The sequence below is a fragment of the Coturnix japonica genome, chromosome 3, assembly GCF_054131305.1.
Source record: "Coturnix japonica strain WE chromosome 3, WE-NBRP24, whole genome shotgun sequence".
Lineage (NCBI taxonomy): Eukaryota > Metazoa > Chordata > Aves > Galliformes > Phasianidae > Coturnix > Coturnix japonica.
The window spans coordinates 100,072,548-100,086,449 of record NC_140665.1 but is presented as its reverse complement, the minus strand read 5'-3'; the positions used below and the strand labels follow the sequence as shown (position 1 = coordinate 100,086,449).

Sequence of the window (13,902 nt, the reverse complement as noted above, 5' to 3'; positions counted from 1 at the left end):
TGCTGAGTTGGAAGGTGATTTACAAGGCAGAAAGGGCTTCCTTATCATAGGTGCTGTGTGTGCGCAAGGATTTGGGAGCACACAAGCAGGATACATCTCAGCTATTTACCAGGGCTGGCTCCATCCCCTGCCCCTGTTGAAGCCAACATGACAGATCAGACTGACATTTGCTCCTCTGCATTTGCAAAGCTGAGTAATTTTGGGGGTGTGTGGCCATCACAAGAGGTTTGCACTGAGCAGCCACAGAAACTACGAGGTCTGGGATGTCCAAGGGAGATTCAGCATGCTGCAAACTGATGTTTAACAAACTTGGGGATGCAGTTTGCAACTGGGCTGGTTCCCAGCTTCTTTCCAGTGCAGCAAAACAAGGCAGCTGCTCTCCCACAGCAGCTCCCACTGACCTCCTGTGCTTTCACCTGCTCTGTTGCTCCATTCAGCAGCATTCACACCAGAGATACGGGCTCTGAAGTGATGCTCAGCAATAAGATTCTTCTCCAGTAGCCTTCATCTTTGATTTCTTTTTTTCCTTCCCTTTAATCTTCTCTTGTAAAGATGGATTTCAAAGTGACCATTATCCCCTTTCTTGTGTATTAATTATCCTGCTGCTCCAGACTCACTGCTTTCTTCTTCACCTCCGAGCAGTCGCTCTCCCTCCATGCCCCACACCCAGCCAGGCTCCAGGCCCCAACGCTCCACTGCAGCTTCTTTGGAGGAGCTTTCAGAATTGGAATGAAAAGGATTTAGAGACTATTTACAAACTCATCTCCAGAGGCACCAGAGCTTCACTGGAAGGGTACAGAGATACCTGTCCCTGTGGTAGGGATCACTGTCACTTGTGGTCAAGGCTTTCAGACACCTCCTGTGTATTCTCCCCTGCTTTCACCTGGTTCCTTTCTCAGCTTTCTGAAGCTCTGACCTGTATTTCACATTAAGAACTGTGGGGCACGGAACAGCAAGGCTCTACAACTGACTGCCATGGGCACTTCTGGGACTGCAGGTTAACAGATCACTGCCCTGCACTGAGATGAAGCCATGGGAGCAGGGAAGCCTTGCTGGGTTTCCATACTCATCATCCTGAATTCTTACAACTAAACCAGCAATATCTGAATGCATGAAGTCCCCGCATGCAGGTGAATGGTTTCTTTATCAGTGCTCTTCTAAGCAGGGCAAACATCAGCAACTTGCTCTCACTTGGCAAACCCTGTAACGATACCAAACCAAGCTGTGTTTCAACAAGCCTGCACCGTCTATCTTTTCCTAATCTCACAGGGCAGCCGTGAGATCAATGGACATTTGCTAACGACTCAAAGGGCTTTGGATGGAAATAAGTTGTTAAGGGGATTTTCAAAGGTCAGTCCTATGTAATGGGAATGCTGCCCTTTCAGGCTCTGAGCGATGAAAATCAACAAACCTCACAAAATGCCTGACAGCACAGCACCAATTAAGTGAAGAAGCAACACAAGCACATCAGGCTCCCATTCATTTTGGGGATCACGGTGACCCTGGCATTGAGCCGTGCAGCACAGTGATGCATGAGGCAGGGCTGTTACCAGCTTTGAGGGATCCTCTTCATGCCAGTATCAGGTCATCAGCATTGAAGGGAAGGAAAGAAAGAAACAGCCACTTTAAGGATAAATAAGTACACAACGGAAAACCAGAGCATCTCCAGTGGAAGAAGACAGTGGTGGAAACACAAGGGATGCTGTCCTGGAGGATTACTGGAAACATCTTTTTTCTCTTCACCAAGTGAGGCCGCACTTATCTTTCCACACTCTGCCCTTCGGCCGATAGCTCAGCTGCTGGAATTAACAGAGACTTTCTTCAGTGTAGTTGTGCAGATACTTCTTCAGCAGGTTCCTTCTCTTTCCACCAATCTGTCAAGCAGGATTTCCGTTACAACAGTGTAAAAAAAAAACGAAGCCCAGAAGAGCAGGTGCAATTATTTTTTCATTTAATAAAATCTGTACATCTTGCCAGCTCGAACACACGATGGTTAATGGTGCTTGACGATGCTGCTCAGCGTTTAGAACTGGCTGCGTCCCATCCTTGAAGGCTTCTAATGCTGACATTCCTATCTGGGCCCTCAAAGTGAACATTACATCTCAATTAATGGAGGAGGGAATGTGGACACACTACTCACAACTTAGAGAGCAGTTACTAAAATGCTGGTATATGAACTTGGTCTATAAGCAAAGGCACGATACCATCAAGTTTCAGGTAGGTTATTTTTGATGAGGGAAGGACAGAGGACATATTATGGCTACACTGGTGGGAGCAGGAAGGATGAAGAACACTCAGTCACACAGCTCCACTTGTTGAGAAGTCTTCTGCAGAGATTATCAAGTTGAGATCTCACTGATCAGTTCTGATGGCTGTGGATGAAATAAAGACAGCTTTCTGCTGGCAGGCAGCCTCAAATGCAGTCCCCAGAGGTGAGAGCTCTTCCGTACAATGATAGAAGAAAAGAACTAGCAAATCCGTACCATGATTCCTTCATCAGCATTTTTATCTCTCATTTTTCTCTGGAATGAGCACAGCTCATGGACAAAAGCAATTTCCATCAGCTCACACGTCACAGAATCATAGAATGGCCTGGGTTGAAAAGGACCACAATGATCATCTGGTTCCAACCTCCTGCTATGTGCAGGGTTGCCAACCAGCAGACCAGGCTACTAGGAGCAATAACCAGCCTGGCCTTGAATGCCTGCAGGGATGGGGCATCCACAGCCTCCTTGGGCAACCTGTTCCAGTGCGTCACCACCCTCTGGGTGAAAAACTTCCTCCTAAGATCCAACATCAATCTCCCCTTTTAGGCCATTGCTGAGACAAGTGCTATCTCACTGACGTGGCAGGGCCAGCTGTGGCCAACAGGATGCTTGTTTGGAAGGTTCCCCCCTTGCTCATCTGCAGGGCTGGCTGCTGATTCTCCAGCTACACGCCCCTGTGCAGACAAGCAGAAGGCAGTAGCAGCACCACCCCTTCTTCCCTAAACTTCAATTAAAGCATGAAAGAAAATCAGGGGGGAAACAAAGGCTTTCATCAAGAGGCTGTGAATGCATTACTTAGAAATAGATGGTTGGGATAAATGCAGGCAACTATAACCACCACCACCAACCCACAACAGCCACGTAAGAACAAGCAGAGTGATGAAAACCTCTCTTTTGCTCCTCATCTCTTTCTCTAACATTGTGTCCAGGAGTCAGCTTACTCTTTATAACCTCCTTTATAACATTGACAAGCTCCACATGTAAGAAGCACCCGGTTACACACACAGTCATCTCCAGCGATGTTTCCCTTCCTTGGTTTTCCTTCCTGATGCCCCAAAGCAGCTCCTTTCTCCTGGCTACCAACCCCATTTGCTGCATCCTAAACCAAGGGAATCCCAAGGCAGGTTGCTGTAACATTCTGTCTATGGAAATGCACACAGGAGAGCTAAGCCCTGGGTTGAGGCAATAGCAGCGGCAGACTGCAAAGCTGCCTGAGTTAATATTCAGTGTGCAAATCCCCGAGAAGCCGGAGCTGCTTGTTACATTATCAGCACACGGTCATGCCTCGCTGCACTCCCTGCTTCGGCCCCAGAGTGACAAGCATCTGGGTTTTAGCAGCACAGGTAAACTACGCAGCCCATTTGTTGCTGGGATATGGTGCAAGTACAAGGGGAGACAGCAAACTGCTGGAGATCTGAAGGCTCACCCGGCTCCTCAGGCAGGCAGCAGGTGGTGCTACATGCCCAGCTGCAGCGCAGACACAGCCAGCAACCACACAGCTGCCATGCAAGTCTGCTCTGTGCAAGAGCCACAGCAGGTCACCAGCAGGAAGGGACCCACAGGGTCCTTGCAGCCTTGTTGCAAAGCTCCCACGAAGCAAAAGGACCCGGCACCATTTCCCCCCAGTTCTTGATTCACTGGGGCAACTCAAGAGCCAGTCCAACCCAACAGGTCTGCAAGGCATCAATGCTTTTGGATTTGAATTCTTCCCAAAGATTATTCCTTCTTAAACAAGCTGCTAAATTGAATAAGCTTTCCCAGCCGGCCACCAAGCCAGCAGAAAAGGACGTGACGCCACCGGGACAGGCTGCAGAGATCAAAGCTTGCTGCTTATTCTGCAACAAAGCTCTAAGGAAAGGATTAGTCATTGCCAACAGCCACAGTAGCTGGCCTTGGCAGTGAACCCAGTCAAATAGCTCATAAATGCCTGCAAGCACACACCTCCTAACCCCGAGGAAAAGGAGAAAGCAAACTGCTGCAGGGCTCTTCCAGCCCCGGCTCCATGGCTGATGGACCACAAAAATGAAAGTCAGAGACCCAGGCTGTGAGTCTCCCCAAGCTTCCAGGTGTTGCCAACTCTCCCATCTATGCATCCAAACCAAAGGGTATGAGAATAGGACTGTCAGCACTGAGCCAAGAGCAAAAAAGGACAAGAGAAATAAAAGGCAACACAGCCTGGAAATCACAGTGCGTGGCAGACACACTACTGTAAGTGATGCATGAAGCCTCATAATCCTCATCAAGTCTTTCATCTTCTGTCTTTTCTGGGGTTGCTCAGAGCCCTTTGGCTAACAGGGATGCATGTGGCTGCACTACGGCACAAAGCCCTTGGAGCCCCAAATCTCTCCCTAAGGGCTGAGAAACTAAGAGACCTTCCTATGGACTGAAGACAGCACATAAAGTGCTAAAAATGCATCTTCGCTCAGCTTGAGAGACACACAAACCAAGATGCTGGAGCGGGATGGATGGAGGTGCACAGACAGGACCCAAGTCTATTTTATTTGCTTGCTTGTTTGAAATTAAAACCAAATTTAGGGCCCTTGTGAGCTGAGTTCTCTCTTTCCCAATCCCCTCCTTGTGTTTTGTGAGAAACACAAGGAGAAAAAAGCATGTGTGGAAGAGCGAAGGGAGGCGGAGTGCTCCAATGGCTTTGCTGCTTCAGGCTGCAGTCCTGGGGGGCTTTTAGGCAAGTTTCTCAATGGGAAATGGAGAATTTAATTGCTGCATTGGAGAATCCGTGGCTGTTTTGAGTGCAAGATGCTGCAGAGTTTAATCACCTCGCTGTCTGGAGCTTTGTGTTTTCTCTGCTGAACACCTGCAGCACTGGTAGCCTTCTGAAATACATATTAAGTACGTTAAAATAAATTCTCTTCAGGTACCTCTGGCTGTCCAACCTCAGCTCTTTGATTTAGGGTTGTAGGATTAAAATCAGACCAGAAACAAGAATCCTGTCCCTCTACCACAACCCATGTCCTGCTCAGAGCCACAGGAAGACAAGCAGTGAGCTGCCTCTGGAGGATCTAAGAGCTGCTCCAACCATGCACTGGCTCCATTAAGCATCAGGACTGGGTGAACTGCTGTGCTACAGTTGTGAAGAAGCACATGCAGATGCCCTGCAACATCAGCACATCAGCACCAGAGCAGAACGCAGCAAGGTCTGAATCTTGGGTGCAGCTTTCTGTTGTGTGTGGGCTGGATGTGTGGCTTACATGGTGTTTTGCTTCATTTGTTTCCTTTAGCTTTTATTCATGTGGGTGAAAATGCTGCCAGAGAATAGCACAGCAACGAGAGAGGTTCTGCTGTCATCACCTGGAGGTCAGTTAGAAACCCTGAACGTGGAGAGGCTGAAAGAAGAGGCTGAAGTCTCCATCCCACGCCTGAACCAGGTCTCCTTCATGACTCGTTCTTTGTCCTGCTGCTGGAAATCCTTCTGAGATTACTGTGTGTGCACACCATCTCACCCAGACCCCAGTGCAGTCCTTCCACCCGTTCAGAGCAGAGATTTAATGCAAATCCCTTTTCCCTCTTACCTTGCTCCAGGAACACAGCTCCCAGGCAAGGTGCACATCGGCAACTTCAGCACTGCCATCCCACCCAGCAGGTGACATGGGCAGGTTTTCATTCCTGGAGGATATTGTGACTGTCTCAGATGAGCAGACAACTCGAGGGACAAGCAAACTACATCACTGCGGTGTCAGTGCTGCCAGGAGGGGCAACTGAGTGGTGGTGATGCTCTGCAGGCTCCTCTGTTTGCCTAAGTTCTCCTAATGAAGTGCTACGGATGCAAACACTTGCAGAAAGGAAGCTTTTAAACCTGCACAAACAGAATACTCACTCGGAACCTTTGTGTTTTTCTGCTGCGGCGCTGTTTAACATGAGATGGGAACAATTTGCATAGCACAAAGGCACTTCAAATTGGAGGGCAATCCGCCTACACCTGTTCCAAGGGCAACCTTGAATGACTACACACACATCTTTACATTAAATTACATTTGCACCCTGTCACTTCAAGCCCAGTACAGAGCCAGAATCTTTTAATCACAGGCTCCCCACGTGCTCAGGAATCTCACCCAGAAACTGATGTCGTCAGAAGAAATCTATACTTAAATTAAAGGTAAAACTGAAGGGAACAGATGTATTCTGCAGCCCTGATAATCTCATCTTTCACTCAGAGGGTGGTAATGCACTGGAACAGGTTGCCCAAGGAGGCTGTGGATGCCCCATCCCTGCAGGCATTCAAGGCTTCCTTCTAAACAGCTCTCTTTGTGATTAAGCTCAGGGCAATTCCTTGCACCCAGAAATCTCTGGTGTGTAGTTGTTACACAAGGACGAAGCATTGCTTCAAGATCTGAGAGAACTGGATATTCCCCATCCAAAGACACTTTTTCCCTGCCACAGCTCTGCAGCTCCTCTCAGCATCAGCAGCCTGGTCTATGGGAGGTGTCCCTATGGCAGGGGTTGGGGCTGGGTGGGCTCTGAGCCCCCTACCAGTACAAACCACCCTGTGATTCCATGACTCTACAACACCATCTAGGTAAGTACTTGCAGGCTCCTAGTGTGATTTAAGCAGCCAGTCTGGAAGTGGATATACACGTCAGTGAGATGGATGTCTGGTAGCTGCAAAGGGTCAAAGCTCTTATCAGAGACCCAAAAACCTGGCATTTAGAAAAATTGAAGAAAAAACACACCTGTCATCAGGGCAATATTGCTCACTCTGTAAGGACCCGACCAAAGCTTGCTGTGCTCCAGCCAAGTCCCAGAACCTGGTAACAAATGCACAGTTACCATCCAGAACCCCAGAATAGACATTTGTGGAGACATCTCCTTCTCTTGAGCCAAACAGCACTGAACCATTGCTGGCTGCACACAAACCAAAGCACACAGCCATTCTGTGCGACCAAGTCCCCGAAAATCAAGTGGGACACCAACACTATTATGTACAGATGAGAGCAGAGGGGGTAAAAAAAAAAGCAAAGCATTAATGTCCATCACCAAACATATCTTCCTTTCACAAACAGCACCCATTAGCTCCTCCAAAGAGAACAATCCCTGTGCTTCAGCTCTGAAGGAACACGCAGTTTGCAAGCAAAGACTTCACAGAATTCAAGCATTCAACAGGACTAATGTGAAAGATTACTTTGCAATTATCCAAGCAATTTTCTCTCCTCATTGTCCCTGGCCCATAAGGGTTATTAAAACGCGAGCGGAAGGATTTATTCATCACAATAATAATAAAACAAAATATGAAATCAATGAATCTCTTTGCGTGAAGCACAAAGCTCACGTTGCTATTAAGTTTAGCAGCATCCTGTCACACAAAGCACATGCGGTCTGCATACTTCAATACCATCTTCCCCTTTGATTTTTCCCTTCCCTCATTCCTAATGCATTATCCTTCCATTTGTCCTCCAAACACGACTGGATTCAAGCACCACAATGTTGCTTCTGTCTCAGAGTGCAGTTGGAGATTTACACTTAATACCAACCAATAACAGTGCTGAAAGTTATGCTGAGATAACAGAGAAGCCCTAAAATAAAGAAATTAATATTAGGAAGGAACAGCACCAATATGCAAGTGAGTAGCTGGGCACCAGGAGGGACATCAGCCTTTAAAGCTGTTGCTTCATCAGTGTGGCTGGCAAAGCAATCAGCCCAACCAGCCCAAAGCCACTGCAGCCTCCAGAGAGCAGACACTCACAGTCACACTGGCCTTGGCTTTACGTGTTCCCCCACCCCTTGTAATACAAAGTGATAGATGTCTGTTGAGGCCCTTAACACCTGCACAGCACAGCTTCAGTGGGTCCTTCTCTTGTTTTCATGAAAGATTTACCAGGAAAAGCAGAGAGACAGTCCTTATTTAGCTATTTATAAGGTGCCACCTGTCCTCACAGTGTGATACTTCAACGCCTAAGCAAAGATTTTCAATAAAAAGGCTTGAAGCCCTGAGATTCCTATCAGGCTCCATTCACACACTGATTGCTTCAAGAGCAGCACCACATACCCAGCACCTGCAAAGACCCCGGTTTTTTACCAGGTAGACTCCTACCTATCAGCTCCCGAACTGCACAAGCAGAAGGCTGCAGACTGATTTCTCATGACAGCAGTTCATCTCACCTGTATTTCAAACTGGCATGTGGAGATGACAAGCCAAAGCATTCTCATGCAAACACCTAAATGGGCCAGATGAGTCACGCCTTTCATCTCCCTGTTTTCTGCCACTGATAAAGAGGCCAGATCAGGTACAGACATCTCCAAGGCTGTGAGATGAACGCTGTCCCAGATGACTAAGCCGCACTGACGCACTTCAGAGCTGCCACAGCCAACGTGAATGCACAAACCCCACCAGGAAGCGAGCCCATAATATCAACATCTTTCTTACCATGATCGGGACACCAATGTCTGGCCATAAGAGATCCTCAGAGGGAAGCTTGGGAGAGTTCCACACTACCACAACTTTATTTAAGTACGGGAGACCATTGAGTCTTTCTAGGGAGTTCATCAGCACTTCCTCCCGCTCATAAGTCAGCATCACCACTGTGAACTGCTCGCGGGGGACGTTGCCACCCAAAGCGGCCTGGAACTCCTTCCCAGAGCCGCCTGCTCCTCCACCTATTGGTCGAAATCCAGTCCCAGACCCTAAAAACTTCGCTTCTGATGGCAAAACGGGGTCAAAGGGAGTATAGGGAAAGAGGTGAAAAGGCCCCGGAGCGGAATTCCAATTCCTGTAGATGTCCATTGCAGTGAGGGTGAAGTTGCGCAGATATTTGGGAGATGCATAGGGTGGTTCTGTTTCCACAGGCCCCAAGTCCAGGTCACCGTTGTCTGCCATGTTGGGGTCTGTACCAGCAGCTTTGCCAGATCGATGGGGAATCTCCACTGCAGTTTCCTCTCGGATAGGAGCTGCTGGGATTTGGATTCGAGTCCTTATGATAGCTAAGACTGTGCTGAACACGTTATCGGAGGTGGAGAAGTAGGTCTCCCACAAGAAGCGGCCCTGCCTCCTCATGGCAAGGAGATCGTTGTCAGAAATGCTTCTCAGAAGAAAGTGCACTTCTGTGATACGTGGCTTTGGTATGATTAAGGCTGCCTCGTTCCACCGGATCACGTCGTTGTAGGGTAGCTGGACTTGCTCTCCAAGAACCACCGGGATGGCTCCGACTTCCAGAGCCTCAAACAGTCTCATGGCACACCCAGCAGAGATCACTAACCGGGTGTCCCCGGGGGTGATTATCAGTGCAAAAGTAGATAGCTTCAGTAGCTCTAGTCTGTCGTCCCTTTCTCCACACAGAGCCCACTCGGTGGGCAGACTCGCCTTAGGCTGGTTCTTACATGTGAACTCCACTAAAACAAAGTCCAGCTTACTGTCCTGAACAGCCTTCAGGGTGGTGATAATGCGATCATCATAGTCAGCCGGGGCATTGCCTTCTATCTCCTCTTCGAAAGAGCGAACTTCTTGCAAGCTAGATCTGAGAGACTCAATCTTCTCCCCCTGGAAACTAAACAGATATTTACGTTTGACTGGCACCTGGGGTGGGATTTCTAGGAAGTTAGGTTCAGACATAGCATGGACCAGAGGTGATACCACAATATCAAACCCCGGTCGATACTGCACATCATAAAACGTAGACTGGGCAAGCATGGCACGCCCCGTGCTGATGTTGTAAAGAAAGTTCTGAGTTTCTGATTTCCTTGACAAATTGATGATGAGATGGTTATGTCCATCAGTCCTCCAATATGGCAAAGAGTGCAACTGTTGCTCTAGTTCAGTAGGTTTTGGCATTACGGGCTCTTGCATTTCCCCCACTAAAATTATATACACACAAGCAATATTTGCATTCTCAGTAACATACACGTTAGTTCTGACAGTCGCCTCAAAGGCTTGTTTAATTAAAGGGTCTAAGGAACTACCAAAAGGGTAATCGTCACTGTTGTAGACATAGACTGGAAAGCCAGATGTCAGCGGGCATCGCGAGTAGTCAAAACAATTGTGCAGCCTGCAGTTCCGATTGGATTTTGGCAGGGGGAAGGTCGCATCGTCTTTGTCTGGCAGCAGCCGGATTGGCAAGGAGAGCTTTGGCTGGTTCTGAGCCATCAGTTCTTTGTAGGAATGCTCAGTCTGGCTGATAACGTTCTTCAGCTGCAGCAGGTCCTGCTTGGCATTCTCGATGCTCTTTTTGCAAGCCTCAATCTTCAAGTTGAGCTTGGCAATCTCACTGTTGAGCTCTTGCCGCTTGGCCTCCAGCTGCAGCAGCTCCTCGCTAACCGACTCGCGGATGCGGCACAGGTCTTGCACATGCTTCACCTCACACAGCTCATTGCCAGTCCGAGGGCCAAAGATGCGCTTGCCGGCATCGTCTGCGTCATCGATGGTCGTCAGGTAGTAGTGCCCAATAAGGGGAAAAAAGACGAGGATGACAAAGAGGATGAAACTCAGCCAGGTAAGCCGGATCCGACTGGACCACCTCAACAACCACGGCTGGCCTCCGTTCCCCACTCCCCCATTCCGCAACATCGTATATCCAGTCATGAGTTCAACAGTCACCATGCGCCCAGTCACGTTGGATCAGTAGCCATAACCAAAAGAGTTTGTATAGCAAGTCTCCACGAAGAAACGTTACTGTGCCTGCTTAATGAGAAGCCAATAGAACGGGAATTTCATCTTGTTGTGACGATGGCTCCTCGGTTGGACCTGACCTTGCCCACACTCTGCCCACAGCAGGTAACCTGCTGGAAGTGTCACAGCGTTCTCATGGCGATTCAAAGACTCCACCAGCAGAGGAAAAGCACGATGGGATCAAGGCAAACTCTACCGCTGCTCTCGACATCCTGCATTATCATCCAGTGAATATGCAGAGGCACCAGCCATTGTGGAGAATGAGCCAGAAGAGACTCGTTCCAACGCCGGGCTCATCGCTGCTGTGTGGCTGATGCTCCACTGTTCCTACAAGAGAACAATCACATATTCAGACAATGCAAACAAAACGACCCCGCAGTGACCTGAGACGCTGCTAGATTTTAAAACCAGCTGTCCTCTCTACAAAAGAGCAACCTTTGTGCATGTTTAGCACCTCTGGGGCTAACAGCAGTAAACCTGAGAAAGAGAAGGGATTCATTAGATCCGGACACGTGGCCTTCTCTGAGCACTCTGCTTTTCATTAGGGTTGCATGCTTCAGTGGTCAGACCAGAAAATCACAGCCCCTGGATCTGGTTTCTTATTTCAGCCACTGTCTTGCTGTGAAGCCTTGGAGAAGCTGCCTAACATCTGCAGGTCCCTGTCCCCTTTCCCTGTACTAAGTGGTGATATTAACGCACCCCTGCTCTCTCCACCCCCCTTTTAACGGCACGTTGTGATTTTGAGACACAGCAGAGATGTAGATTCATGCTGCATAACTGAGAGTAATCGCTCTTGTTCTGGTCTAATGACTAGAGCTGATAAGGAATTTTTAGTCAAATGGTTTTCCTTTCCTTTCCTGCAGGAAAATTTTGATGGATTGCAACAGAAATTTTAAAGACCACATGGTCGGTGTTGGCTATGACAGCTCTGTAGCCTCACTGTACATGGGAGAAACCTTCTGCCCAAAACTGGAAAAAGGTGCCTGTCTACAGTGCCTGGCGAAGGCTCCCAACTGGCAGCAAGGACATAAAACCCACCACGGCCTTAAAACACAGAGATGTGACAAATTCAGAGCTCAGCCTGACGCACATGCTGCTATAAGAAACTCTCTGTGCCTTTTAATTAGCATCATTCAAGGTACCCACGTTTCTGGATATTCTTTCATATATGGGACTTCCCACATCACCAATGAATACAGTCCTGGGCTCAGTGTCAATTCCTCACGAGAAGCTTATTCATTTCCGCTTCAATTTTTAATTAGAGGAAAGTCATCTACTCTGCTGATGCTCATTTTTCACTAAACCTATTTCATAGTCCTCTCATTTACTCATTGAGCATTGCCATAAAGAAGGTGGGGAAGCAGACTGCAGCTACAAGAGGGCCAAAGCAAAACAGGAGCTCACCTAAAAGGAGCAGAGGATGAGTAACTTTCAGTGTAGTACACAAACATGTCAAAAAAATGAAGTGAACATTTGATTTTAAGCAGAAAAAAAATATGTAACTGAAGGGAAGCAAGAGAAGTAATAGTGCACAGCTCCTAGGTCTCTTCTGTTGCAAGGCTATTTGTTGGTGGTAAGGTAATGCTGTAGACAAAATGAGAATCCTCCCCAAAACTGGACCTGCAACTGGGAGATGCACAGCACTTAAAAACCAAAGCAGCTTTTAAATTCACAAGATTGCCTGGCAAATGACACCGGTGTAAATCTCAGAAAGCCAGGAGGATAAAAAGGCTAAAAAGTCAGGAAAAGGCAAAATCAGCTTTCTCAGACCTTGGCAGCACGGCCAGTGTGGGCAGATGGGGGAGGCTTGGGATCTCTTGGCAGAACATTTTAATGCTCTTCTCTGTACAGCAGCCTCCATTTGCCTGGGCTGAGAGAGGCTGGTGATGAATGTAAATCCCCAGCTCTTCTGCACGAGGCTGTCAGTCAGACACGGGAAGCCCTGGCAGTAGCAGCGTGCTTGCATTGTGCCGCTGGGACCGCCGCTATACAGCAGAAGGGTTTTAGCATGCACCAGTGTACAAAGCAGCTGACTGAGGGAGGCAAAGGGAAAAAAAAAGAAAGCTTTTAAAGCCTGTATTTTATTTTTAAGCTCTCCCCACAGGAAGGGAAGCTCATGCTGGTATTGTCCGTGCATGCACAGTTGGTCAGTCCCCACAATTTCAACGCTGTCTCAGGGGGCTACAAGGATCCTAGAATTGCAAACACTTGTCTGCAAACAGCTGGCCAGGAGATAAGAGTTGCTCTATTAATGCTTCTGAGAGAAATGCCAAAGCACATGCTCACTGGAACACCTGCAGAGCTAAGACACAGCTCCACTTCAAGGTGAGCACGGGAAAACAAGGTCTGCTGTTTCTTCTTTGGGGATGCCACTGGGGTGAACACAGTTAAATCCTATAAGGTGCTGAGACTATATGGGAACAAGGGAACACAAATGGGATCAGAAAATGGTAGAGGTGGTGTGTGCATGTGCAGCTTCTGACTGGCCGGAGAAAACTGCAGCTCCACGGGCAGTAAAGGCAGCCCTAAAAACCATCAGTTTAGACTGCATCTAAACCTTGTTCCAGTTTAGCAGCTCTGCCTATTTATGAGCTCCAAACAGTGATGAAGTGGCAAAGTGGACTCCTTAAAATGGCAACTGGTGTCCTTGGAAAGCTAAATCCAGGCCATTGCCCCACACATGATCCTCTGCAGCTGTTCTGCCATCTAATCCTTCCAGTGACTCCTCTGCTCCTGCTCCTTCAGCATACAACAAACATTATCCTCCTGGCCTAAAAACGAAGGCTGTGAATTAAAACAATCTGTGTGCTTGGAAACCTGAAGCTGACAAATGAACTCTGCTGTAGCTCAGAAAAAGCCACACAGGAGAGTGGAGGAGGCTGAGGAGGGGTATGAAATGCAACATGCATGGCTTGGGATCAGTTAGAAGTATTGACTATCAGCGTGAAATATGTGCTGGTGATAAAGAAAGCACTTTAGACACTCTTCCTGACTGTTCTTCATTACTAAGACTTTATTCCT

The 13,902-nt window shown here is 48.0% G+C and overlaps 1 protein-coding gene across 21 annotated transcripts in view; it reads right to left on the bottom strand.

Annotated features, from left to right (window-relative positions):
- The window catches only part of EXTL3 (exostosin like glycosyltransferase 3), a 103,877-nt gene that overhangs the window by 11,379 nt on the left and 78,596 nt on the right, over positions 1-13,902 (bottom strand). For all 21 annotated transcript variants that reach the window (XM_085542283.1, XM_085542288.1, XM_015859679.3 and 18 more), the window contains one exon: positions 8,647-11,208. In XM_085542283.1, coding sequence (XP_085398409.1) covers positions 8,647-10,812 — 2,166 coding nt within the window. In that variant the 5' untranslated portion in view covers positions 10,813-11,208. The remainder of the gene's footprint in view (positions 1-8,646; positions 11,209-13,902) is intronic.